At 47.6% G+C, this 27,922-nt stretch overlaps 1 protein-coding gene across 1 annotated transcript in view; it reads right to left on the reverse strand.

The window, feature by feature from the left end:
• The window catches only part of ZNF512 (zinc finger protein 512), a 79,817-nt gene that overhangs the window by 11,692 nt on the left and 40,203 nt on the right, over window positions 1-27,922 (reverse strand). Inside the window, 4 exon segments of the mRNA XM_050951143.1 lie at window positions 12,518-12,712; window positions 13,507-13,674; window positions 16,888-16,986; window positions 18,433-18,519. Coding sequence (XP_050807100.1) covers window positions 12,518-12,712; window positions 13,507-13,674; window positions 16,888-16,986; window positions 18,433-18,519 — 549 coding nt within the window.

The raw sequence follows: 27,922 nt of genomic DNA on the forward strand, positions 1-27,922 counted from the left end.
TGGAATGCTGGGGGCCGGTAGCGTGGGTTCTGTCAGGGTAGACTGCCCCTGCCGAGTGGCCGGAATTCTGGCAGGTGGCCGGAGTGACTCCCGCACAGCTGACGGAGGCCTTACAGCGGGTGCGGGTGAACCGGCGTTCTGGGACGGAACGGTGAGCGATGGGGGAGCTTGGGTGGCTCTCCCTAACCGCCCTCCGGGCCCAAGGTGAGGAGGTGTTCCGCTTACAGAGGGCCCTGGAAGACTATCGCCGAAGAGGGGGATTGTGAAAGCTGGCTGACCCCCTCTAATAGATTACAAGCGGCCAGTAGGTGGGTGGGGGCGGTGACTGCTGCTCATGGACACAGCAGCCTGAACTTTTACACTACCTCTTTTCCTCTGCGTTTTTTTTCCTTATCCCTGTCAGGCTGTTAATTGGCTCTCAGCTAGGCAGACCCGATATTTCGGTAACAGTTTCTGGCAACTCCAGATGGGACTCTCCTAGCTCGAACATTGAACTCCAGACGGCTGCGGCGAACTAAGAGCGGCGCCACTGGGATGCTTAACCCCTCTTCCTCACTTCGCCGCAGCCCCTGGGGTTCGTGCTCCAATAAGGTAAGCCCTAATAGGATAAGGAAATACTATCTGGTTCTGTTTTGTTTAACCAGTTACTGTTGTTTTTTTGCTTTGCATACATTTGGGCGTTAGGAGTGTGGGCGAAACTAAACCTCTTGTTCGTAATTCCTCGGAGTGGAAGCCATGTGTGCGAGAAAGCTCTGAGGTCAAATTGAGATCCTTCTGTCCCGTCCCCTGTAGCAGTCAGTGTAATAAAAGTGGGAAAACCTGGATTAAATTGTAATTCCCTCTGTTCTCTGTGTAATTCTCTTTTTGTTTAAGTGTCAGCAAACAGATGGGTGGGTCTTATGTTAGAAATTATGTTTTGTTTTTTATGTTTTGTCTTGTGGTGTCTGTCTTGTGGCCAGCATTGTTGTGTTTAGTGTTTCTATAGAATGGTCTAGTTTGGAATCAGGCAAAAGGGTTAAATTAAATAAACTTCGCAAAGTGGGTGTGCTTGTCCTGGCTTGTTGCTCCAAAGTTCTCTAATAAGGTTATTTTTAGTAAAAGGGTATATGTGGCATACATTAAACAATAAGACTAATGTTCTGTGTAATGGCAATGTTTATGTGTTCGTTGTTAAAAAAAGGTGTATAAGTAAAAAGTAAAAGTTCCCTTTATAAAATAAAAAAAAAGAAAAAAAAACAAAATAAGTTAATTAAAAAAAAAAATAATAGCAAGCAGGCTAAAAATAAAACACTGGCTCCACTCAAGGACACTGCTCACAGCTAAGACTTGGCTAATAACCAAAAAAAGGGCGGGGGTGTGTAAATGTGCCCAAGCAGCTATAAGATCTGCAAAACACTGCCAGGCACTAATAAAATGCGTTAGGTTCCTTTTCTCACAGGTAACGAAGCGCTACCCAAAGACCCCTCCCCCTCGGGAGGATTCTCCTACTGATAATTAGCCTATTTCTCCTCCAGCTCCACTGTGCCTTCTGAACAGCAGGGAAAAAAGGACAAGGTGAAGTGCTAGTATCCTCTCCCTTGTCCACTAACAGATCTACTGTGCCTTTGCATTGTTCTAGAAGCAGCAAAACCATTACAGGGTGATGTGCTAGTAACCTCTCCCCTGTAGGATGCTGAACCACAACTGTTTCGAAAAAAATAAAGGAACACTCACTCTACTAACATTGCCAAAGTCCAGAAATTCCTAACTAAAAAAAAATTAAAAACTAACCCTGGCAAAAAAACAAAAAATTATATACTGGCAGAAAAAAATTTGTGGGACCCATGCTTGGGAATGTGGTATTAATTAAATTTTGGGGTTTATTCTACAGGCTGCGCCTTGTGTTCTGGATAAATCCTTCAGCATGTATTGCTCTCTCTAATTGGATTTTAAATAACAGGTATATTATACTACACCAAGGACAGATGGTATTAAATATCACTAAGGCTGGAAAGGCATTGCAGTGGGATCTAGTATGTTTGGAAATTCAGGATATCCTGAATGACCAGCTAATGGCCATTCGAAGCGATCTTGAGTACCAGACTTGGCCCACTGCCCTTACAGACACATCAGGAGTACCATCTAATCTGTGGTCACAGAAACATACTTGGACACTTTCTGGGTGAAAGTGTAAATATTCACAGTGCTCCTTCCAAGCATTTGGACCAGTTAGGGGGGTGTGGGCTCCCACATACCGAATCCTGATAGGTCCATGGAAAGAATGCATATGAAACTAAATTATTCACCAAAACATCTGGAAAATTAGATCACCTGGTATACCTAATTTATAGTCAGTGCCCCAATCCCTTAGTTGTCAGACAAACAGGATTTCATTCTTTTGTTCGTGCACTCATTCCTGAGGGGAGGGGGGGGGCTTATACTCACATTGGGAAAAAATGCTGTTTTTATGTCAATTATTTTGGCTCAATTAAATAGGATTTACAGGCTATTAAGAATCCTGCTGCTGTTCGCTATGCTGTATTTTTTGATCACATCTTTAATTTTGAGGACCCTCTCCCAGCCCTTGGGTCATGGTCACTGGCGTCGCTCAAGAAAGCGAGGGGGGGAATGTAGGGGACTGCAGAAGACTGTGTCATGGCCTAGCTAGTGTATCTCCACTTTCTCGGCGGCCTTGTGGAAAGCCCCTGCTTGCTAAGTGGCCGGTCATTGTAGGACATGGCATGCCAGTTATAACTTGCTTTTAACTGGTTGAAACCAGTTTGTATGGCCTTAGGCCAAAGGGCGGGCATAGCTTGTGGAAAGTCCCTTTTTGCATAAGTATGAGTTGCTTTTGTATTGTGTATATATAGCTGTATGCTCCCAGTCCCGCCTTTGGACTCCGACCGAGGCTGAGCTGAGCTTCGGTGCTGGGTTCCCCACCAAAGTGACAGCAACGCCCGGGGTCCCCGTTGCGGACGTGTCACTTTACCTTCACTAAAGCCAAATAACTCACAGTGTGTAGGCCTCGTTCTTGCAGAGCATCCAAGCACGTTACAACTCTCGAAGTTAAAAATCAACTCCCAGCCTTTGGCTCATGTTATACCTTTCTCTGCTAGACTGAAGATCCTGCTATTAAATATTTGTTCCCCAAATAGGAACACTAAACTAATGGTACGGTTCTCGAAACTAAACATGTTCAATTTTTTCAACCTTTCCTCTCAGATCAGGTTTTCTAAATCTCTTTTTTTTGTTCATCTCTGCACACTCTCCAATATGTCCAAATTTTTCTTAAAACGTAGTGCCCAAGATTGGACATATTCCAGCTGAGGTTTCACAAGTGCTAAGTAGATCAAAAAAGATTGTTACTTATCTGTGCCTCAACTGTTGTTCTTCAAGATGTGGGTGGAGATATGTATTCCAATCAGGTGTGTAGGTGCCCAGGGCAGCAAAATTGGAGAATTTTGCGATGGGGTGGCACTCCTATGGTTATATAAGAGTGGTAGCACTCTGACTCCCCCAGTTCCTTTGCCCTGAAACCCCAGCTGCAAACTCAGATTCAGAAAGGACAGACGGTGGGTTGTAAAATACAAGTCTGCATCTATATCTCAAAGAACAGTTAAGACACAGGTAAGTAACAGTCTTTTCTTCTTCAAGGGTGCTAACATATATTCCTCTCAGGTGACTCACAAGCAGTTTCAGAAGGAGGTGGAACTCAGAGTCTATTTAAACAGTGACTGCAGAACTGTCTTACCAAAGTTTGCATCAGATCTCGATGCTAGGGTGATAGCGAAATGTCTAACAAAAGTATGAATAGAAGACCTTGTTGGAGCCCTGCAAATATCCACTACGGAGACATTGCTAAGAAATGCAACTGATGTCACTTGAGCTCCTGCTGTAATGACTAAGCTGGTGTCATCTGAGCAACTCCGTAAGCCAAGGTAAGACAGGCAGTTATCCACTTGGAGAAAGTCTGAGCGGAGACCAGTTATCCTTTCATCTGCTCAGCACAGAGTTGAAATAACGTACAAAGTGGCTTAGCCCTTTCTAAACAGAATGATAAGCACCGTCTGACACCTAAGGTATGTACTGTGACAGACCCAGACCAGTGGGTACAGGAGTCTGGGAGAGGGCAAATATACTGGTCACTGAATGAGTAGTTTTCTGTTCCCTGAGTGACCAGAGCAGGGGCTGCATTAGAGTAATCAGGAACCTGCTAGAATCAATTAAGGCAGACAGGCTGATTAGATCACCTGCAGCAAATCAAGGCAGGCTAATCAGGACACCTGGGTTTAAAAAGGAGCTCACTCCAGTCAGGTGGGAAGGAGCCAGAGGAGAGGAAGTGCATGTGAGGAGCTGGGAGCAAGAGGCACAAGGAGCTGAGAGTGAGAGCTGTGCTGCTGGAGGACTATGGAGTACAAGCGTTATCAGACACCAGGAGGAAGGTCCTGTGGTGAGGATAAAAGAAGGTGTTTGGAGGAGGCCATGGAGAAGTAGCCCAGGGAGCTGTAGCTGTCATGCAGCTGTTACAGGAGGCACTATAGACAGCTGCACTCCACAGGGCCCTGGGCTGGAACCCAGAGTAGAAAGCGGGCCTGGGTTCCCCCCAAACCTCCAAACTCCTGATCAGACACAGGAGGAGTTGATCCAGACTGTGGGGAAGATCACTGAGGTGAGCAAATCTGCCAATAAGAGCAGGACCCACCAAGGTAGAGGAGGAACTTTGTCATAAGTGGTGTCAGGAGTGGGATTTGGTGTGCACAGCACGGCAGAAGGAGGAGGGCGATTAAAAAAAAAAAAAAAAAAAAAAAAAAGGTAGAGGTTTTTTTTTTTTTTCCAACCACAATGATGACTTAGTACGGGCATTGATACAAACTACAGCAGCCCAGCAGAAGACTACCCGTGTCCAGGCAGCTGCCCAACAGAAGGCAGTGTGGCTGAAGCAAGAGACTAACTGCCTGCTGATGGACCAGGCTTCTCAAAACCGGGTTATGTTGCAGGAACTGGTAAACCAGGTAAAGACACTTACAGAGCTGAACCACGGCCGTGATAGGACGCAGATCATACGGGCCAGCCACTGGCTGCAGAAAATGACGTGGGAGGATGATGTAGAGGCATACCTTCCAGCCTTTGAGAGGACAGCCCTACGGGAGGCCTGGCTTCGAGATCAGTGGTCTGGCATCCTTGCCCCATTCCTGTGTGGGGAGGCCCAGAAGGCTTATTATGATCTGCCTGAAGAGGCTGCAGCAGACTACCCCCAGCTGAAAGCAGAGATCCTGGCCAGATCTGGGGTAATGGCCACAGTGAGGGCCCAACGGTATCACGAGTGGAGGTATCAGGAAAACAAAACCCCAGGGTCCCAATTGTATGACCTCATCCACCTCGCACGAAAGTGGTTGTTAACAGAGTTCTGGAGTCTGGAAGATATACTAGAGATTCTGGTCATCGACTGATACATGAGGGGACTACCGCCAGACCTTCGTGCCTGGGTAAGCCAGAACGAACCCTCCACCTATGATGAGGTTGTTGCACTGGTAGAGAGGCGAAGGACGGCGAGGGAGCTGACCCGATCAGTTAAGGAAGAGGCATCCCGGGTTAAACTAGCAGCACCAAGCCCTAGAGCTCGGGTGACTGGGCCACCAGGAGGGCCCAGGTTGAAAAAGAGAGGGGCTGAAGGCCCACCAGAGGGCACAAAGAGTCGGAGCACAGAGGGAGAAGAGGATCATGATGTTAGATTCCCCGGTCTCTTGGTTTGGGCAATGCCTAGGGCTCCATACAGATGTTATGCTTGCGGGGAGCGGGGACATATAGCTGCACAGTGTCCAAATGCTGGAGCCGATGCAGCGTAACCTGGGGAACTGGGCAGACCCATGCTCCCGAATCCACCTTGTGGGGGTCTCACTAACCCCACATTTGTACATCAGACCAGTGAAACTAAATGGGGTAGAGACCACGGCACTGGTTGTTTCAGGGAGTGCTATCACGCTTGTCTCGGGGAAGCTCGTCAAGTGTAGTCAGCTGCTGCAGGCTAAGCGTACAGGGATAACATGCGTCCATGGGACAGTTAGTTATTACTCCACCATCCCAGTAAAACTCGAGATTCAGGGGAACACCACTGAGGTAGCAGCAGGTGTAGTCCCTAAACTCCCATACCTGGTGCTCATAGGGAGAGACTTCCAGTAGGAGGATTGGAGGAAAAGGGGAACTCTGAAGTTAGTGAGGCTTCCACAGTAGACTGTCAACCCCCAGTCTTCTCTGAAATATCCCCAGATTTATTTTCCATTCCCAGACAGGGTAGAAAGTCAAAAAGGGAAAGGAGGGCAGCTAAGGCCTTGGGAACCCGAATACTGACTCAAAGCCAGAGGGTTGCTCTCGTAGGTAAGCGGACCCGAGCAGCTGAAAAGGAGGCCACCCAGGAGGGAGAAGCACCCGAGTCTGACCCTCACCCTAACGCTTCTGAACCAACAGAGGCAACAGAGACTGGGCCCCTAGATCTTGGGCAGATTAGCCCCAGGAGAGGAAGTTTTGGACGGGACCAGGCTGAAGACCCAAGGTACGAAAACATTAGGAAGGAGGTGACTGAAATAGATGGGGTCCCTGTGGAAGGGAAAATCCAGGGACCAGGACCCTACTTCATAATGAAGAAGAATCTCTTATACCAGGTTGCACCAGTACAGGGCAGAAGGTACAGCAGATCTTAGTACCTCAAAAACACTAGAACGCTGTATTAAGTCTTGCTCATAGTCATCTTTTTGGGGGGCATTTAGGGGTAGAGAAGACCCTGGCAAGAGTCCTACGACGGTTCTTCTGGCCCAGAGTACATGAAGAAGTGTGGAGGTACTGTACGTCCTGCCCAGAGTGTCAGCTGCACAGTCCCCGTCCCCACTTGAGGGCACCTTTAGTACCCCTTCCCATCATAAAAGTCCCCTTTGAGAGAAAAGCCATGGACCTAGTGGGACCCCTGGAGAAGACGGCTCGGGGCCACCAATATATACTTGTTGTTTTGGACTATGCTACTCGCTACCCAGAAGCCGTCCCCCTGCGGAACACAGCCTCTAAAACGATAGCCAAAGAGCTGGTGGGGATCTTTGCCCGAGTGGGGCTACCAAAGGAGATATTAACAGACCAAGGAACCCCATTTATGTCAAAGCTAATGAAGGACCTCTGTACGCTGCTCCATATACATACCCTGAGAACTTCAGTCTACCATCTGCAGACTGATGGGTTGGTAGAAAGGTTTAACCGAACCCTCAAGGCTATGATACGGAAGGTGGTAAGTCCGGATTGGAAGGATTGGGACACCCTACTACCCTACCTTATGTTCACTATCTGGGAGGTACCTCAGGCCTCAACTGGGTTTTCCCCCTTCAAGTTATTATACGGGCGTCACCTCCATGGCATACTAGATATCGCCAAAGAGATCTGGGAAGAGGAACTCAATAAGGGGAGAAATATAATAGAACATGTAATACAGATGCGAGACCGGATAGCCCGGGTCACCCCTATTGTACGGGAACATTTGAAAAAGGCCCAGGAGGCCCAGAGAACCCATTACAATTGCCAGGCAAAAGTCCGACAGTTCCAACCAGGGGATCGGGTGATGGAATTGGTACCCACAGCAGAAAGCAAGCTTCTGCCCCAATGGCAGGGACCCTATGAGGTGGTTGAACCCATAGGGGAAGTAACCTACAAGGTGCGGTAGCCAGGATGCCGAAAACAAGAACAGATTTATCACATCAACCTTCTGAAACCCTGGCATGCACAAGAGGCATGCATAACTGTCCAAAAAGATCTAACCCAGGAAAACAAGGCTTCCAAACAGGTGAGTGTGTCTCCCGATTTAACACCAGACCAGAAGTACAGGAGGAGTTGATCCAGACTGTGGGGAAGATCACTGAGGTGAGCAAATCTGCCAATAAACGCAGGACCCATCAAGGTAGAGGAGGAACTTTGTCACAGTACATGTTGCTCCTTCACAGTTGAACATGGTGTGGGAAAAAAAATAGGTAAGAAAATAACCCAGTTAAGGTGAAACAGATACCACTTGGGACAAAACTGTTGAGTGTGATCTTAAAGACACCATGTCCTTGAAGAATTTAGCATCTGGGGATCTGCCATTAAAGCTTGTATATTGCTGATTTTTCTTGAGGATGTTATAGTCATAAAGAAGGCCCCTTCCATAAGAGGAGAGCCAATAAGCATGTTATCAGCTCAAATGATGGACCCATCAGCGCTGCCACCACCATATTAAATTCCCATGATGGCACCGTTTTCTTCACTGGTGGAAAAAGATGAACAATACCTTTAAACAACTTCATCATCATAGGGTTTGAGAATATTGACTTTCCTTGGATGGGAGGATGGAAAGCTGAGATTGCAGCCAAATGATTTTGCAGGGAGGTAAGAGATAGGCCTGAGAATACAGAGTTGCTTGCAAATCCTTAAATGAACATAAAGTCTCAACCGTTTTGTCTTAGAATATAAATTGACCATCAGAAGATAGGTCTTCCACACTCTGTTGGATATCTGGTGCTATTCCTGAATTCTGCAACCATGGTGCTTTTCTTATTGTGACCACTGAAGCAAATACTTTGATAGCCATAACAGCTATGTCCAGGACCAATAGAAAATATATCTTAACAACCAGGTGGCCCTCCACAACAAATGCCTTGAACTCCCCTTGAAAGGATTTTGTTATTTGTCTGTGAACTTGGCTACAGAATCCCAGTTCATAAAATTATATCTGGATAGCAGTGCCTGCTGGTTTGTAATATACATTTTTAAAGGAGGAAGTTGAATAAATCTTTCCACCCATGAGCCAACCTCTTTACTTCTGTCCTGGGGCATGGACCTGTACCTCTCTTGATGCAACCAGTCATTGGCTGCTGTCACAACAAGCAAGTTAGAAGTAGGATGTGAATAAAAATACTTGAATCCCTGCATAGGGACATAATACTTGCCCATATGCTTTGCCACAGATGTCAAAGGGTGTTCCACAAGGCCATGGCAGATTGCAACAGTGCTTTGCTAATAGGGTGAGCTACTCTACCTGGGGTTGAGGACAGAAGAATGTTCACTAATTTGTATGTGTTTTCCTGCACCATTTCAGCCTGATATACCCAAGGCTGAAGCCAGTTGTCTAAGGAGCTCCAGATGTGCCCAAAAATCCTCAGGCACTGGAAAGGAAGCATCTGGTACTCAGGTGTAATCTGGTGATGATGAGGACTGAGGAAGGGGGTTCACAGGCCTTTCAGTGCAGTATCAGACCCTGCACATGTGTCTGAGGTTGCACATGTTCTGAGGTGTCATCCTCCACCTGAATTTGCACCTGGGAAGCTGGCACGGACAACTGTCGGAAGACAGGATATTGAGCTAGATCGACCTTTGGTGTGACCCAGTACGGCTGTTCTTATGTAGGTGGCTGGGGAGTGATGCCATGGATTTGTTGGGTGATCTTGCCCTGCAGTGAGTTGAAGATCAGGGCCTTAAGGAACAAGGACCATCCCATGGACACCCATGCCACGATGGAGATGGGTAACGAATCAATGGCCAGTAAACAGTGAGTCCCTTTCTCTGCAGCAGGAAAAGTCCTGGTCAATATCAGCAGGAGGTCTAGGCTGTCTTTAGACTGGCATCTGAAAGACAAAGGAATGGAGGACGACCTTGAGCTTGACCTAGACGAATACCCAGAATCATCCAGAGTTAATGAGGGAACAACCCCCAAGAGGCAAGCCACCATCCAGCCTCCTCAGAGATCCAACATGGTGGTAACATCAATCCCAAGGCCGGTAAACAAACTGGTGCTCTGAAGATTGGCAGAGGCAACACACTCTCTCTTGGTACCGAAAAGAGGCATTAATGCTGGGGTCAGTACCAATCCTCATGACATGGTTTACATCATGATCACCGTTGGTGCCTACGCAGACTGCTCTGCCAATGAACCCCTCGGTACCGGTGAAGGTGCCAGCCTCAACTGTGTACTCAGAGCAATATGCAGTGCTGGTATCTGAGACACCTGTGTAATTAACCCAGACGGTGGGGTCATTACTTAGGAAGTTGCAACAGCTGAATGTTCCTTGATAACTGGAGAATCAGGAACCAAAAGGCATAGCAGATCTGATACTGCCTGGTACACCAGAGGCGTGGACACTGTCAGTGTCAATGCCGTCACTACTTGGCTCAATGTACGATGCCAGAGTCAACGGTACAGCCTCAAGTTGATGTTGCCTGGTACCAGAGGGCAGGCAGAAGGCCCAGTTCCACCACACATACCTGAAGAGTCATGGTGCCAGTCTGCACTGATTCTGGCAAAGGAAGATAATGCTCCCCAAAATCTGGAGTGACTACAGTCCGTTTTATTGGTTCTTTTCTCGGTGGGCCTGAGTAACAGTCAACGATCCCTCTTCCTCAGTGTCCGGACAAGGAACATTGGCTTGTTGCGGCTCTGATGACATCTGAGGAGCTGGTACTATTTCTGGTGCTGAGGCAGGCCTCCTGGCCTGCCCCATCAGGTGCTGCTGGAGTCTCAAGTCCCTTGTCACTTGCGTTCTTTTCTTAAAGACTTGCAGATGAAGCACCTCTCCCAACACAATACACACTTTGTGTGGAGAATCACTATTAGGAATAGCCACCCCACGTGACAGATAGTGCTTGAATCCTGATGAAGGCATTCCACCAAAAAATCAAAGCTATTTAACTTAACTCACTATTCTAATTAAGGTACTACTAGCTAACAAACTACTGTAATTATTTACAACTAAATCTCAGAAGACTGAGGTACGAAAATCAATGTGAAGAAACACCACACTGAGCGCTCTGACTAGCTCTGGGCAATGAGAAGGAAATTATGGGGATCAGAGAAGCGCCACCCTTATATAGCCAGGGCAGGGACTATGAGGGAAGAGCGTGAGTGCCACTCCTAGGGTACTGCTAGGCAATATTCTCTGATTTCAGTGCGCTGAGCATACACACACTTCTTTAGAATACATGTCTGCAACTACTCAAAGAACAGTTACCTAGACTCATAGACTCTAGGGTCAGAAGGAACCAATGTGATCATCTAGTCCGACCCCCTGCACAAAGCAGGCCACAGAACCCTACCCATCCACTTCTATAACAAACCCCTAACCTATGTCTGAGTTATTGAAGTCTTCAAATTGTGGTTTGAAGACCTCAAGCTGCAGAGAATCCACCAGCAAGTGACCCATGCCCCACGCTGCAGAAGGCGGCAAAAAACCTTCAGGGCCTCTGCCAATCTGTCCCAGAGGAAAATTCCTTCCCGATCCCAAATATGGCGATCAGCTAAACCCTGAGCATGTGGGCAAGACTCACCAGCCAGCACTCAGAAAAGAATTCTCTGCAGTAACTCAGATCCCATCCCATCACCGACCACTGGGCATACTTATCTGCTGATAATCAAAGATCAATTGCCAAAATTAGGCTATCCCATCATACCATCCCTTCCATAAACTTATCAAGCTTAATCTTAAAGCCAGATATGTCTTTTGCCACCACTACTTCCCTTGGAAGGCTGTTCCAGAACTTCACTCCTCTAATGGTTAGAAACCTTCATCTAATTTCAAGTCTAAACTTCCTAGTGTCCAGTTTATACCCATTTGTTCTTGTATCTACATTGGTACTAAGCTTGAATAATTCTTCTCCCTCCCTAATATTAATCCCTCTGATATATTTATACAGAGCAATCATATCCCCCCTCAGCCTTCTTTTGGCTAGACTAAACAAGCCAAGCTCTTTGAGTCTCCTTTCATATGACAGGTTTTCCATTCCTCGGATCATCCTAGTAGCCCGTCTCTGAACCTGTTCCACTTTTAATTCATCCTTCTTAAACATGGGAGACCAGAACTGCACACAGCATTCCAGGTGGGGTCTCACCAGCGCCTTATATAACGGTACTAACACCTCCTTATCTTTGCTGGAAATACCTCGCCTGATGCATCCTAAAACTGCATTAGCTTTTTTAACGGCCATATCACATTGGCGGCTCATAGTCATCCTGTGATCTAGCAATACCCCAAGGTCCTTCTCCTCCTCTGTTGCTTCCAACTGATGCGTCCCCAATGTATATCTAAAGTTCTTATTATTAATCCCTAAGTGCATGACTTGCACTTTTCACTATTAAATTTCATCCTATTACTATTACTCCAGTTTACAAGGTCATCCAGATCTTCCTGTATGATATCCCGGTCCTTCTCCATGTTAGCAATACCTCCCATGTTTTACATGGATGTAGTAACAGGAGTTTTCTAAGAATATCTGCATTTTTTGCAAGTGCATCACACTGATGACTCATGTCCAATCTGTGATTCACTATAATCTCCAAATCCTTTTCAGCAGTACTACTGCCCAGCCAGGTATACCCCATTTTATATTGTGTCATAAATCAGCTCTTTCCACACCCAATCAGGTACTTCTGGCCCGTTGCCTGGAACCAGAAAGCACTGTCATCTCCTAGGGGCCAGTGCAGGATTCTTCTATTGTGCAAGACCTGTTATTAATACAGTCTCCACCTAAACCCGTATACCTTCCGATCATCTGGGACTAGGTCCCGTAGAACCTTCTTCTTAGGCCACTCCTTGGCCAGCTCTTCATTAGCTAGCTCGTGAAGGTAATAGACTGCCACCTTGGCAGATTTTCTCTGGACTCTGCCTGCACTACTGGGCTCCAGGGTCATTTCCTTCAGACTCTCAGGCCTCCCTTCTTCATGGAGGAAAGTGACCTGCAAGGAAAGGGCAATAAGGTGAGCCCTATTCATCAGATCCCAGTTAGGCCACACTTGAGTGCCTAGAATGATCCGTCAAGGTCCTTCAGACCCAGGCCAAAATGCCCTATCCCAGTCACTTCCCCTCAAAACAACTCAGGCACAAGAGTACCCTGGGGGCAGGAAAAGACCGTGAGATCCATGTATCAGGGCAGTTATGGGAAGAGAGCTCTCTGCCCAGACACAACAAGGCTTGAGAGCACCTGGGCTCAGAAAGAAACCAGAGATATGTGCCTTTGATGGGCTCACGCACTCCACCCCCATCTCTATTGAACACCTCAGGAATAACATTCATTCTGATTCCTGTCCTGTCCCACAGAAGGATCTCAAATCTGGAGGGGAAAAAAGAGCAACAAGCAGCTCTCACAGGACATCGAACATGCCAGCACCATACCCCCACGGAGGAGGGAGAGGGGAGCTGGGGAAGGGCTTGCTGCCACCCAGACTACTTACGTATGAAGCTGTCCTAGCTGCAGAGCAGCAGAAGTCTCAGTCACAAGGGGAGCACTGCATGTTCCCCTCCCAGATGAAAAGAGATCAGGAAGGAGTATTCTACTAGACAGGTAGGAGGAGGCTACCAGCCCCTACCACACCGTGAAGCGTGAAACAGACGAAACTAGGCTCTCTGGTGTACAGTGGGCCTGGGAAGATCAGAATCGATTGTCCAAAGTGGGCAAATGAAAGAGTGGTTTGGAGAAAGAGGTCACCACCCATAGCTCCTTTTCCCGATAACAATGGCAACTCATACTTACCGGCCCATGCTCAGACCTAAGGTGATAAACAAGCCCTGCCTTTGACTTGTATGCTTTCCCACAGTGACGACATTTCATCGCCATTTTCTCCAACTCAGAGGCCTCCTTCCCACACTTTTTCATATGGTACAGGTATCCCATTATGCTGGTGAAGCTGCCTGTACATCCCTGTCAATGCAGAAGAGAAGAGCATGAAGCCAGAGCTCTGGCACATGTGGCAGACCCCATCCCTGGCTGACAAAGAACAGAAATAACCTTACTGAATCTGAAGAAGCCAATGGTCCATCCAGGCCAGGCTGATGGCTCTCCAGCAGCTGCCAGCCTCAGATGTTGCACATCATAAAACCCCCATAATGCATATCACTGTGTAATACTGTCCTGGGGAAAGCATTCATGGCTGGATGGTCACTGTTTTCCCTCTTTGCCTCGCTGCAGATGCCACCATTTTAAAGCTACAGAGCTAGGTAACTACTTAGCAGCTGCAGAACATTACAGATATTCAAAGGGGCAAGAAACCCACCAATGGCAGTGACCACATGAAGAGATACCAATATTTATGGTGCTGTGGAGAACTGGGAAGTGATCACAACAACGAAATACGGCTGCCAAAATGAAGTGCTTGGGGACTAGAGACATCCTACACAATAAATACAGAACACCCACATTAGACCAGTCAGTGGCTTGCTTCTATATCCCCTACCAGTGAGTTCCATGGAGTAATTGTGTGATACATAAACACACATTTACTTTTGTCCATTTGAAATTTTCATCTTACAGTGTAACCCCCACACCTCCTGGGTGTGCTCTGTGCAATCTAGAGATTAATCAGTCTACTCTACAGCCTTAACCAACAGCTATATAGCTTTTAGCTCATGCAGTAGAGGCTCATGCACTAAGCTCCAGAGGTCCCAGGTTTGATCCCGCCTGTCGACGACCGGGGTCTGTCAGCGTTACAACAGCACCCTCCCATCCTCATTGATGGGGCACGATAAAGCATTGTCAGCCCCATCAACACAATCCATTGCTCTAAATACCTCTCATACCTCCTTGTACTCTCCCAAATGAAGCAGCCTTATGACCAGATTCTGTCTGTCACTACAGCCTATTTACACCATTACATTCCTTTATGGATTACCACTTGTGTAAAGGAGTTCCCCAACTGGCATTCAGCTCTCAGAACAGCCCTATGCCATGCTCTTGCACAGCTGTTAGATCAGGGCAGGGAGTGTGTCTGTAGCACAATGCACTCCGGCTATTCTAGGCCAGGGAGCAATCCTCAGGTACCCGTGCAAGATTGCTGTAACTTAGAGCTAGGCAGTGGCAGGCACTCAAGACAGACCCAAAATTCAGAGGGTGCACAGGTGGAATAAAGCCACAATATACTACACCTTTCAAGAGGGACAGCACAGAATCTGGACTGAGTCCTTAATTCCTCTTTGGATGGTGAATTCCTCTTTGGATGGGAGATGAAATTCAATGTTGATAAATGCAAAGTAATGCACACTGGAAAACATAATCCCAACGCTACATATACAATGATGGGGGCTCAATTAGCTTTTACCACTCAAGAAAGAGATCTTGGAGTCATTGTGGATAGTTCTCTGAAAACATCCACTCAATGTGCAGCAGCAGTCAAAAAAATGAATGGAATGTTGGGAATCATTAAGAAAGGGATAGACAAGACAGAAAATATCATATTGCCTCTATATAAATCCAGGATACACCCACATCTTGAAAACTGTGTGCAGATGTGGTTGCCCCATCTCAAAAAAGATATATTGGACTTGGAAAAGGTTCAGAAAAGGGCAACAAAAATGATTAGGGGTATGGAACGGCTGCTGTATGAGGAGAGATTAGTAAGACTGGGACTTTTCAGCTTGGAAAAGAGATGACTAAGGGGGATATGATAGAGGTCTGTAAAATCATGACACGTGCTGAGAAAGTAAATAAGGAGGTATTATTTACTCCTTCTCATAACAGAAGAACTAGGAGACACCAAATGAAATTAATAGGAAGCAGGTTTAAGACAAACAAAAGGAAGTATTTTTTCACTCAACGAACAGTTAGCCTGTGGAACTCCTTGCCAGAGGATGCTGTGAAGGCCAAGACTATAACAAGGTTCAAAAATGAACAAGATAAATTCATGGAGGATAAGTCCATCAATGGCTATTAGCCAGGATGGGCAGGGATGGTTTCCCTAGCCTCTGTTTGCCTAAAGCTGGGAATCGGTGATGGGATGGATCACTTGATGATTACCTGTTCTGTTCATTCCCTCTGGGGCACTTGGCATTGTCCACTGTCGGAAGACAGGTTACTGGGCTAGATGGACCTTTGGCCTGACCCAGTATGGCCGTTCTTATGGTACCTTCCTTTCAGCCCCACTATAAATAGCTGCCAAATCTTTTTTGTTGTCCTTCTTGGGATTTTACTGTTTTGTTTTAAATTTCTGTTCTGTCTTTTCTGAGATAAAATGATGAACACCAAATGCAGAATCTTAGGTGTGGACACACTGATGACAGCACAGATATTAGATGTCTGTCCCCTCCCATCCTGCTGTGAACTCAGTGCATGAGAAGTACCAAACTAAGGTCTTGTAAACTGAAACCCTCTTTCTGTAGAGCAGCTACAGCTTGGGGAAAAAAGCCTGCGTACATTGTCTCCTGCCAATTTCTCTCTGCCCTTACCCAGACAGACCACCCACAGAGGCAAGAGGGGCTGTCAGTCTACATGGCTCATTCAGTTATTGACCTCATTCAGATTGTAGAGATAGGCTGGGCAATTTGTGGTGAAGTACACACCTGTTCACTGAGAATGGAGCTGTGGCCAAAGTTTATCCAAGCCACTGTACTTCCTAAGTATCTTACTCGCTGTTTTGATCACTGCTGCACACTAAGCAGATGTCTGTTCTTTTCACAATTACTCTACAGCTTCAAGTTTCAATAGATTAATAGAATTTAAGGCCAGAAGAAATCATGATGATCATGTAGTCTGACCTGCACAACATATGCCAGAGATGTTCATGCAGAAATACCTACGTCAAGCCCTATAATTCAGGTTGAGCTAAGCCCACCAGAACTGATCACATCCCTAGGTAAGAGGTTACAATAGTTCAGCGAGTGCAGATCATTTAAATCATTCCTTCTAAACGTACATCACTTTACACTTGTCTATTTTAATCCCTTCTGCCATTGTGCTGTCCACCCAGTTACCTAACAGCATTAGGTTCTTTTGAAGAGGCCCATTGTCTTAAAACCATAACCAGAGCTTTGGCACAAGTCCCACTGACTGGCTCTTATAAGTGTGTCCAGCAGACATGATGCAGTGCTCTAAACTCTGGCAAAGGCTGCTGCTTCATTTGGGACGCAAGATACTGCAGCTCACCTCCCTCATACACTTTAGCTTTCCCATTCGCTTCAGCACCTTCCGGAGGCGGTCTCGTTCACACTGCTCATCTAATTCACCTCCTTCCTTCACAACTGGCTAAAAGCAAGGCAGAGAGAAAAAAGGTGAGCACAGGACCCACAGCACTCTGTAATTCTACATTCTGGGAATTTGCTCCATAATCCAGCTCCGTAATCTAAGCACTTTCTAAATCTATGGCTGTGTAGGAAACCTTCCAAAAGTGACCTGAATGTATCTGATGAAGCAATCTCTGCTTAAGTCTGCGGGACAATGGAACAACTTTAAGAGGAATGAACTGTTCCATTCATCCCAGTGGGGTGATAACTATTTCACAGGTGATCATTTTAATATCCAACTAAAGGCCCCCACCCCGATGAAAAGCCCAGCCAACCTACAGTTGCTGGAAAGAGGAGTATATACGAGGACCTTATAAGGTTGTTATCTGGTTGGGGCTTCATTTCTCATATCAGCCTCTGACTCCCAGGTATCGAATATATTTCAAGTTACCCAGACCCTCTGCCCTCCAGAGTGGAGCAGCATTCTCTTTCTGCTGTTCCCATCCTGTGAGTTAAGGGGGAGGGGAGGCCTCTGTTACTCTGCATGTCTGCAATCCCCCCTCCCATTTCTTCCATTGTGTCCCCTCTTTCCTTGTGAATAACTCCTGCTGTCTCAGCTGTTGCTCAGAGCTTCTCAAGCAGTAGCAGCATGAAAGTGATACAATTCTCAGTGGTCTCACTACTGTCCTCAGGGTTCCAAACAGCAATAACACAACTGACAGTTTTGTTGGCAAACTCTGCAGCACAGATGGACAGCCCTGCATCAGTTATTTATTCTATTAGATATCGTGGTTATAAAAACTATATAAAAAGCAATGAGGGATAAATTCACCAAGCCTAGGAACTCTCTCCCACTCTTCTGAATGACATCTCCCAAAGGGTTTCACCCTTCACTGCCAGACCTAGAGACAGAGGCTTCTTAAAGGTGACTAAAGGGGGAAAATGGGTTATGCCCTTTGTGTATCTTTATGCAGGATAACGGAGCACTGAAAGGTGTTTACTGCTTGCTTTTTTACTTTGAAAATGTCAGGATCTCAACTAGTCTGCTCTGTAATTGCTGGATGACTCTGATCTGTATTTTACAAAATCTCCCAGCCCTTTAGTGAAGGGGTGAGAAATACAGAGTCTTTAATAATCAGATCATTTCTTCTGAGTTTTTTTTTAACAGAGTATTTGATAAATATTAAAAACAAATTCACACTCAAGTGTTTTAAAGAGTCTGAATAGAAAGGCCTTCCCATCTTTATCAGCTGTCACTTGCCTAGCATTTCTGACATCACAATGCTACTAGGTTTCCAAGTATTCAGTCTTTCAGGAAAAACTGGTTAGATAAGACCTGAAATTTTTAAAGATAGAAAATGTTTGACAACCCACCACCTTTCAGTCTCTTTGTGCATCAAGGGAGCAACAAAGGGCTGTCTGGCCTGGAAGGTCAGGGCTTCTGCTAGACGTACAATATCAACGTTACCAGGTTGTTGTGATCTGCCATGATGTGGTATTTCATTCCTGCCAAAGACCTGAGCTGTTTTCCACAGTGATGACATGAGAACATCTCCTACAAGTAAAACAAGAGTGAAGACTGCATTAAACACAAACCTCATATATTGGGTGACTGCAGGAGAAATGGGGGAGCAGGCAGGGAGAAAACCTTGTATGGGTCAGATAACTGCACAGTGAGAAAAAACCCACCATGCATTTGGCAGTCAATGAACAGATTTACAGGGGTATAAAGACTAGAGAAAGAGACAGGGTAAGAAAAAGAGAATGGATATGTCTCTGCTCACTTTCCTAAAACCACAAGTAACACAGAGAGGAAGGAGCAGTTGACTACACTGATTCAGGACCGGATTAACTTCTTGTGGGCCCAGTGCCAAACACATTTGTGGGCCCCCCTGGGGAATGAAGAGGCTGTGGGCAAGAGCACGGCAGGCAGGGTGGATTTGATTTAAATCACTAGTTAGGAAGACTCGATTTAATCATGGGTTTCTATATAAAAAGTCCATTCTTGTTGGTTGTTATAACCTTATAACATATTCTTCACAATTCAGGCCTGGTTTATACTACGAGTTTTTTTTGAATTTAGCAGTGTTAAACCGAAGTAACACTGCACCCATCCACACAACGAAGCCCTTTATTTTGATATAAAAGGCTGGTAATATCGATATCTGTACTTCTCCCCGACGAGGGAAGTAGAGCTGAAATCGATATTGCCATTTCGAATTAGGGTTAGTGTGGCCGCAATTCCATGGTATTGGCCTCCGGAACCTATCCCACAGTGCACCATTGTGATCGCTCTGGACAGCCATCTGAACTCGGATGCACTTGCCAGGTAGACAGGAAAAGCCCCACGAACTTTTGAATTTCATTTCCTGTTTGCCCAGAGTGGAGCTCTGATCAGCACGGGTGACCATGCAGAGCTCATCAGCACAGGTAACCATAACCATGCAGTCTGAGAATCGAAAAAGAGCATCAGCATGGACTGTACGGAAGGTACTTGATCTGATCGCTATATGGGGAGAGAATTCTGTGCTAGCTGAACTACGTTCCAAAAGACGAAATGCCAAAACATTTGAAAAAGTCTCCAAGGGCATGATGGAGAGAGGCCACAACAGAGACTCACTACAGTGCCATGTGAAAGTTAAGGAGCTCAGACAAGCCTACCACAAAACCAAAGAAGCAAACAGAATGTCCGGGGCAGAGCCGCAGACATGCCGCTTCTATGCTGAGCTGCATGCAATTCTAGGGGGGGGCCGCCACCACTACCCCACCCCAGACCGTGGATTCCGAGGAGGGGGTAATCTCAGCCATGCCTGAGGATTCTGCGGACGGGGAAGATGAGGAGGACGACGACGAGCTTGTGGAGAGCACACAGCACTCCACTCTCCCCAACAGCCAGGATCTTTTTCTCAGCCTGACTGAAGTAGCCTCCCAACCCTCCCAAGGCAGTATCCCAGACCATGAAGCCATGGAAGGGACATCTGGTGAGTGTACCTTTGTAAATATAAAACATGGTTTAAAAGCAAGTGTTTTTAAATGATTAATTTGCCCTCAGGCCTTGGGATGCATTCGTGGCCAGTACTGCTACTGGAAAAGTCTGTTAACGTGTCTGGGGATGGAACGGAAATCCTCTAGGGACATCTCCATGAAGCTCTCCTGGAGGTACTCCAAAAGCCTTTGCAGAAGGTTTCTGGGCAGTGCAGCCTTATTCCATCCTCCATGGTAGGACACTTGACCACGCCATGCTAGTAGCAAGTAATCTGGTATCACTGCATGACAAAGCCTGGCAGCATATGGTCCTGGTGTTTGCTGGCATTGAAGCACCATCTGTTCTTTATCTCGCTGTGTTATCCTCAGGAGCAGGGGTCAGCAACCTATGGCACAGGTGCCGAAGGCGGCACATGAGCTGATTTTCAGTGGCACTCACACTGCCCGGGTCCTGGCCACCGGTCTGGGGGGCCCTGCATTTTAATTTAATTTTAAATGAAGCTTCTTAAACGTTTTAAAAACCTTATTTACTCTAAATACAACAATAGTTTAGTATATTTTATAGACTTATAGAAAGAGACCTTCTAAAAACATTAAAATGTATTACTGGCATGCGAGACCTTAAATTAGAGTGAATAAATGAAGATTCGGCACACCACTTCTGAAAGGTTGCCGACCCCTGCTCAGAAGAGTGATATCGTTCATGGTAACCTGGTTGAAATACGGGAATTTAATTAAGGGGACAGAGGTGGCCATTCCTATGGGGCTGTTTGCCTGTGGCTGAAAAGAAATCCTTCCCTGCAGTTAGCCAAGTGGCGGGGAGTAGAAGATTGGCGCTGAACTTTTCGTGTTTGGCTAGCAGGGATCTTCCCTGATACCAGCCATGCGGTGGGGGGAGGGGGTGAAGCGATCATCCCAGAGAATTGGATGGGGGCAGGGGGGTTAGTTTGTTTTCTGCTGCTGCATGTTAACAGGAAAACTGCAGCACTCAATGGGCTTTGCGTGGTAGGTGGGAAAGGAGAGTGCTGGATATATGAAGGCTGCAGAAGCCAAAAGACAAATGGCTTACCATGGCCGCATGCAAGCCGAATTCCGTTGCCTGGACTTGTGTCTGTGATCTCTAACACCAAAGCCACAGGCACTCAATATTAAGATGCAAAATGCGACCTTGTACTGAAATCATGTGTTATGTAATGTGAATAGTGTTGTTCACCATGAAAGAGTATAACCATTGTTCTGCAAAATGTATCTTTTAAAATACTTCTCTCCCTTTTTTCCCTCCCTCCCGCAGCTGCAAGTTTTTCAAGCCTCCCTCCTCCGTCCCAAAGGCTATCTCAGATAAGGCGGCTATAAGCGGGGGCGTTGCCGGGGCTCGACTCGCCCGGATGAGGAGGGGAGCCACACCGGCCTCGACCTGTAGTCTGAGGGTCTATGTCCTTGGAACTGTAGCCCACCGTCCGGGTGGCTCGGTCCCTGGGGATAGAACCGGGTGGCGGCGCAGTCAAAGGGGGCCCAGCCCTTGGTTCGCTCGGGCCCTTACCAATACACAGTTATCTCAGCTCCAGCTCTCTTGGTTCAGGGACGGGCTGGCAAGGGTGCGGGTCGCTCGGGCCCTTTGGGACAGGACCGAGCAGTGGCACAGTCAAAGGGGCCCAGCCCTTGGTTCGGGCGGGGCACCAATACACAGTTATCTCAGCTTAGCTGGCCTCTTCAGGCCAAGGGGGGAGAGGGATTCTGCCACCCGTGGACGGGTGGCAGGGGGAACGCAGGCCCATCCACTCCATTGCGTTCCAGCCTGGGGCCCTAGAAGCGGTGATCACCGCTGCAGGTGGTCAGTGGGGATCCTGACTGCAACACACTGCCATGGGTATCGGGGAAATCTGCAGCCTGACTCGGGTCGGCTGCCCCCGGGCTACTTCCAGTATCCCCCTCTGAGCCTACCTGGTTCGTGGGACCCGCTTCGGGGATGTCCCACCAAGGAGGCTCCTCATGGCCAGGGCTGGGCAGCAAGTCCAGCAGCTCCTCCGGGAAATCCGGCCAGGCCTGTTCTGGGATGTCCTCGGGGCGGCAGCAGGGGCGGGACGGTTCTGGCGGCTCCTCGTTGTAGCGGGCGCAGGGAAGCTCTGGAAGCTCCTCGGTATAGCGAGCATCAGGAGGCCCCGGCCAGTCCAGACATCGGCCTGCAGCCTCAGCAGCTTCCCAGTCAGGAGCTCCCGCTGACAGGTCTGCTCCTGACGGTGGCTGGGTCCCAACTGAGGGCTGAGGGCCGGCTTTTATCCTTCCGGGTCGCCGCTTGACCCTTTGAGGGGCAGGACTTCCGCTTAGTGGCCCCACCCCTCTGGGTGAGTGACGGGGCTCAACCCTCCTGGATGAGGAGGGGAGCCACACCGCCTCGTTACAGCGGCAAAAAAAAAAAAGGACGCAAGACTAAATGTTCTCAGAAATCATGGAATCGACCCGTAATGAAAGAGCTCATCTGAATGAGTGGAAGGTCACCCTATCCCAGTATAGGAAAGCTGCCAGTGAGTGTGAGGCCATGAGGGATGAATGTGAGCAGAGGAGAGGAGAGACGCTTGAGATGAGAGGTGGCGGGATGCAACACTGGGGCTGCTGCGTGATCAAACTGACATGCTCCGGTGTCTGGTGGAGCTTCAGGAATGGCAGCAGGATCACAGAGTGCCGCTGCAGCCCCTGTATAACCACCCTTCCCCCTCACCATGTTCCATAGCCTCTTCACCCAGACATGTAAGAATGCGGGGGAGGGAGGCTCCGTGCACCCACCCACTCCACCCCAGTGGGTGGGTGCACGGAGCCTCCCTCCCCCGCATTCTTGGCCTCGATTCCCCAGTGGACAGGCCAAGCAAAACGCTGTCATTATTTTGAACTTTTTTAGTGGCCTTTTCCTTCCCTCTTATCCTCCTCCCAAATCCCACCCGGGCTACCTTGTCAGTTCTCTCCCTCTTTTTATAATCAATTAACAAAGAATACATGATTTCTAAATGATAGTGACTTTATTTCCTTAGAAAGCAAGCTGTGATTGAAGGGGGAGGGTGGGTTGCTTACAGGGAATGAGTCAATCTAAGGGGCGGGTTTTCATCAAGGAGAAACAAACCAAACTTTCAAACCGTAGCCTGGCCACTCATGAAACTGGTTTTCAAAGCTTCTCTGATGCGCAGCGCTTCCTGGTGTGCTTTTCTAATCACTCTGGTGTCTGGCTGCGCGTAATCAGCGGCCAGGCGATTTGCCTCAGCCTCCCACCCCGCCATAAAGGTCTCCCTCTTAGTCTCACAGAGATTGTGGAGCACACAGCAAGCAGCAATAACAATGGGTATACTGGTTTGGCTGAGGTCTGAGCAAGTCAGTAATGTGTGCCAGCGTCCCTTTAAACATCCAAATGCACATTCTACCACCATTCTGCACTTGCTCAGCCTATAGTTGAATAGCTCCTGACTACTGTCCAGGCTGCCTGTGTATGGCTTCAAGAGCCATGGCATTAAGGGATAGGCTGGGTCCCCAAGGATAACAATAGGCATTTCAACATCCCCAACTGTTAGTTTCTGGACTAGGAAGTAAATCCCTTGCTGCAGCCATCTAAACAAAAGTAGTGTTCCTGAAGACGCGAGCGTCATGAACCCTTCCCGGCCATCCCACGTTGATGTTGGTGAAACGTCCCTTGTGATCCACCAGTGCTTGCAGCACCATTGAAAAGTACCCCTTGCAGTTTACGTACTGGCTGCCCTGGTGCTACGGTGCCAAGATAGGGATATGGGTTCCATCTATCGCCCCACCACAGTTAGTGGATGGCTTTGCTGCAGTGGGATTCCCTATGACCTGTACATTTCCCAGAGTCATTACCTTTGGTAAGAGCAGGTCAGTGATTGCTTTGGGTACTTGCATCACTGCAGCCCCCACAGTAGATCTGCCCACTCAAATTGATTCCCGACTGACCGGTAGCTGTCTGGCGTTGCAAGCTTCCACAGGACTATCACCACTCACTTGTGAACTGTGAGGGCTGCTCTCATCTTGGTATTCTGGCGCTTCAGGGCAAGGGAAAACAAGTCACAAAGTTCCATGAAAGTGCCCTTACACATGCGAAAGTTTCACAGCCACTGGGAATCGTTCCACATGTGCAACACTATGCGGTCCCATCAGTCTGTGCTTGTTTCCTGGGCCCAAAAGTGGCGTTCCATGGCTAGAACCTGCCCCATTAACAGCATGATCTCCAAAGCGCCAGGGCCTGCAGTTTGAGAGAATTTTGTGTCCATGTCCATATCGCTCTCATCGCCGCGCTGCCATAGTCGCCTCCTCCTCGCCTGGTTTTTCAGGTCCTGGTTCAGCATAAACTGCACGAGAACGTGCGAGGTGTTTACAATGTCCATGACTGCAGTCTTGAGCTGAGCGGGCTCCATGCTTGCCGTGGTATAGTGTCTGCACAATTCACCCAGGAAAAAAGGTGCAAAACGGTTGTCTGCCGTCGTTTTCATGGAGGGAGGAGGAGGATGTACCCAGAACCACAAGCGACAATGTTTTTTGCCCCATCAGGCACTGGAATCTCAACCCAGAATTCCAACGGGCGGGGGAAACTGGGAACTATGGGATAGCTACCCACAGGGCAACCCTCTGGAAATCGACGCTAGTCTTGGTACATGGACGCACACCACCGAATTAATGTGCTTAGTGTGGCCGCGTGCACTTGACTTTATACAATCTGTTTCCTAAAATCGGTTTCTGCAAAATCAGAATAATCCCGTAGCGTAGACATACCCTTAGAGATAGATTTAGGTTTCATTTTTAGAAAGACACACTACACATTTTTAAACCATGATTTATTTTGAAAACTTTTCAGATGAGTTTTACAGCTATATCAGAAAATGAATGATTGTTTGGTTATTTCATTTACCAAAGGTAATTGAAGCAGATATTTATGAAGTCACTGGGAGGTGAACTATCTCCAATTCAAGAAGTTAACCATTAATATTTGGAGGATTTTCTTGCCACGCTGTATCAGGAGCAGACCATCACCAGAGAGACATTTAAATTGTTTTATTTAACTAAAACAACAACGTTCAGTATTCTGGATTTTTTCCCTTCAACAGCAAACATAATATTTTAACAAAAAATATACGTCTCTCACTTCTCACATTTATCTCCAGACTTCTCCTTGTCCAGATCTATTCTGCCCCCAACAATCTTTTATTAATTGAACGTTTTGAAACTTTTCACTTTTAAAGAGAGGTAAGGGGTTGACCCTGTGTACACAAATTTGCAGAGGGACAACAGAGTTGAGGTCTGTTATTTCTCACCTCTATATATTTATTTAAAAACATTTTTGCTGTTAAGAAGCATGTTACCTCTGGAGACACAAATCCACAGTTTGAGAACTGCAAAACTAAGCATCTCTGATGGTATCTTCCAGACTGAGCACTGGGTCCCATTGGGTGGACAGAAAAATTAACCTAAATAATCTATACAGACGTCTGGAAACCGCATAAGATTGGGTCCCTCAGCCTGTAGAACTGGTAAATGAAATTGTTTTTAACTGTTCACTTTATTAATGTAACTTCATAAGTAAAGTTTTATGAATGAAACAACATTCATTCATATAACCGGTTACCCCAACAACTGGCTAATTGACAATTAAGATACTTGTTAAGAGCCATAGCTGTTCAGCCAGTTGCCCTTGTAAATTTCACTTCCAATCCAATTCCTGCTTAAAACAATCACTGAGACTTGCACTGTTTCAGTATTGTAACTTCTGTCCACTGTTTGCCATTCATTACACTCGTCTACTTCTGTTCACTATTTGCCATATTGTAATTCAAACTCCATTTTAAAAAGCTCACTCTATTTTGTAAAAGCTTGCTGCAGCCCTCATTTTTGCAAAACCCTGCTGTAAATCTTATTAGTTTAGATGTGTGAATGAGGTATGTATGGATGATGGAATCAACCTCCAGCACCAGTCTGTCCTGATGAAACAGAATTCAAACACCAATGGCTGAAGATGCAGACAAGAGCCCTAACAAAGTAAGAAGATTCCACCCTCAGAAGAAAAGAACAAAGGTACAATAGAAGGAAGATCAAAGCCAGGTCCCAGGCTAAAAGTCACGTCTGCAATTGACTGGTGATCAATCACACCGAACCCAGAGGCAGCGTGACACAGCAAGACCAATAGACTCTGGATTCAAACTAAAGCCTACAAAAAGGATGGGTGAGATGGAAGACTTGGAAGGGTAACATTCTGCTGCCAACATGGGAGGGCACACCCAGCCCTTCCTTGTGCCTGGCCAGTTAACTGCCACAAGCTACGATCCGAAGCTGCAAACTCATGCCACGAACTCAAGCTATGTTCAGGACTGGTAACTATACAGAAGCTGCAGAACATCTGGGGTGTGTGTGTGTGTGTGTGTGTGTGTGTGTGTGTGTGTGTGTGTGTGTGTGTGTGTGTGTGTGTGTGTGTGTGTGTGTGTGTGTGTGTGTGTGTGTGTGTGTGTGTGTGTGTGTGTGTGTGTGTGTGTGTGTGTGTGTGTGTGTGTGTGTGTGTGTGATCTGATTTTTTAAATTTGAAGTCATTGATTTTTATCCACCCTGACAGCTGGGCATGGGGGAGTGGGGAAGGATTGGTACCCGCTGGAGTGAGGGAGGGGCCAGGGGTGAGATGAGCACAGTGGGGCATAGGGAGAGGATTAGTCCCTGCTGACTGGAGCAAAGCAGGGGCTGGGGGCAAAAACACAGTGGGGCGAGAGCTAGGGTTGCTCATTGGAGCAAGGGAGGGGCCAGGAGTAAACTGCAAGTGCAGCAGGGTTGGGGAGGGGGTAAACAGGATCCCCTACCACCACACAGAGCGGGTATTTATCTTCTCTCTGGTTCTAGCCCATTCTCTTCGCCTCTCTCTGCACCGAGCTGAGGGTGGGGGTGCAGGGTCTGGGAGGGAGTTAGGGTGCAGGGGCAGGCTGAGGGTTGGTGTCTGGCCAGGAGCTAGAATGAGGGAGGGGGTCAGGGTTGGGGCAGGAGGTTGGAGTGTGGAGCGCTTACCGGGGCAGCTCCCATTCAGTGCGAGGAGTATAGGTGAGTATGTGGGGGGAAGAGGGTGCAGGAGCTCCTGTTTGGTGCTCAGGGTGGGGATGTGGGGGGTGCAGGTGTCAGGGCAGGGGGTTGGGAATTTGTGAGGGAGGTGCAGGGGTCAGAACTGGGGAGGTGGGCTGGGGTTGTGTGGGTGCTCCCAGCCCCCACCTTGAGCAGTTCACAGCAGGGGGTCACAGGGGGTATGCCCCGATTCCAGCCCCTTTCCCAAGGCCCTGCCCCTACCTCTTCTCCACTTCCTCCTCTCTCTCCTGAAAGTTATTAAATGTTCAGAGCCAAGGAACAGATGGAGTAGAGGACTGAATTTTCCACAGCCTTCCTCACAGAATGTATCACCACTTTGTCTTTAGTTAATAATTATCCTTTTCAGGGGAAAATTGTGCACTTCTCTCCTTTGCAAAGTCCTGTGACCTCTTTCAGCTAAAGAAAACTTGTGAGTGCAGGTGATGCAATAGCTCTTTACCGCCCTTGCAGTTATAGTGGTGGGGGATGAGTAAAGGTGGAGGTGCAGTGTTAAGGCCCCCGACCCCCAATGCCTGCACACTTCAGGGGACAGCAGCTGCTATTGGAAGGGGCATTTCCCTCACTAGTGTTAAGATGCCCGATGCTCCCATGCTGGCACAGCGTGGCTGCTACTCTAGCCCAGACTGGAGCTGGGAGGAAGGACACAGGTGCTCTTGTGCAAGGTCCCTCGCCCCCATTAGGAGCTGGAGGAAGGACAGGGAACCAGGGGCAAGGAGTGGGAAAGTGGGAGGGGGGATCTGAGGGGGAGAGGGGTCCCCGGCCCAGGCAGGGGGAGCAGGGGGAGGAGGATGGGGAGGAAGATCTGGGAAAAGGGAGTATCCTGAAAAAATATCGTTTCCTTCTGGAGAAGCAGACTCACCCTGCCCAGG

This window comes from Gopherus flavomarginatus, chromosome 4 (assembly GCF_025201925.1).
Source record: "Gopherus flavomarginatus isolate rGopFla2 chromosome 4, rGopFla2.mat.asm, whole genome shotgun sequence".
NCBI lineage: Eukaryota > Metazoa > Chordata > Testudines > Testudinidae > Gopherus > Gopherus flavomarginatus.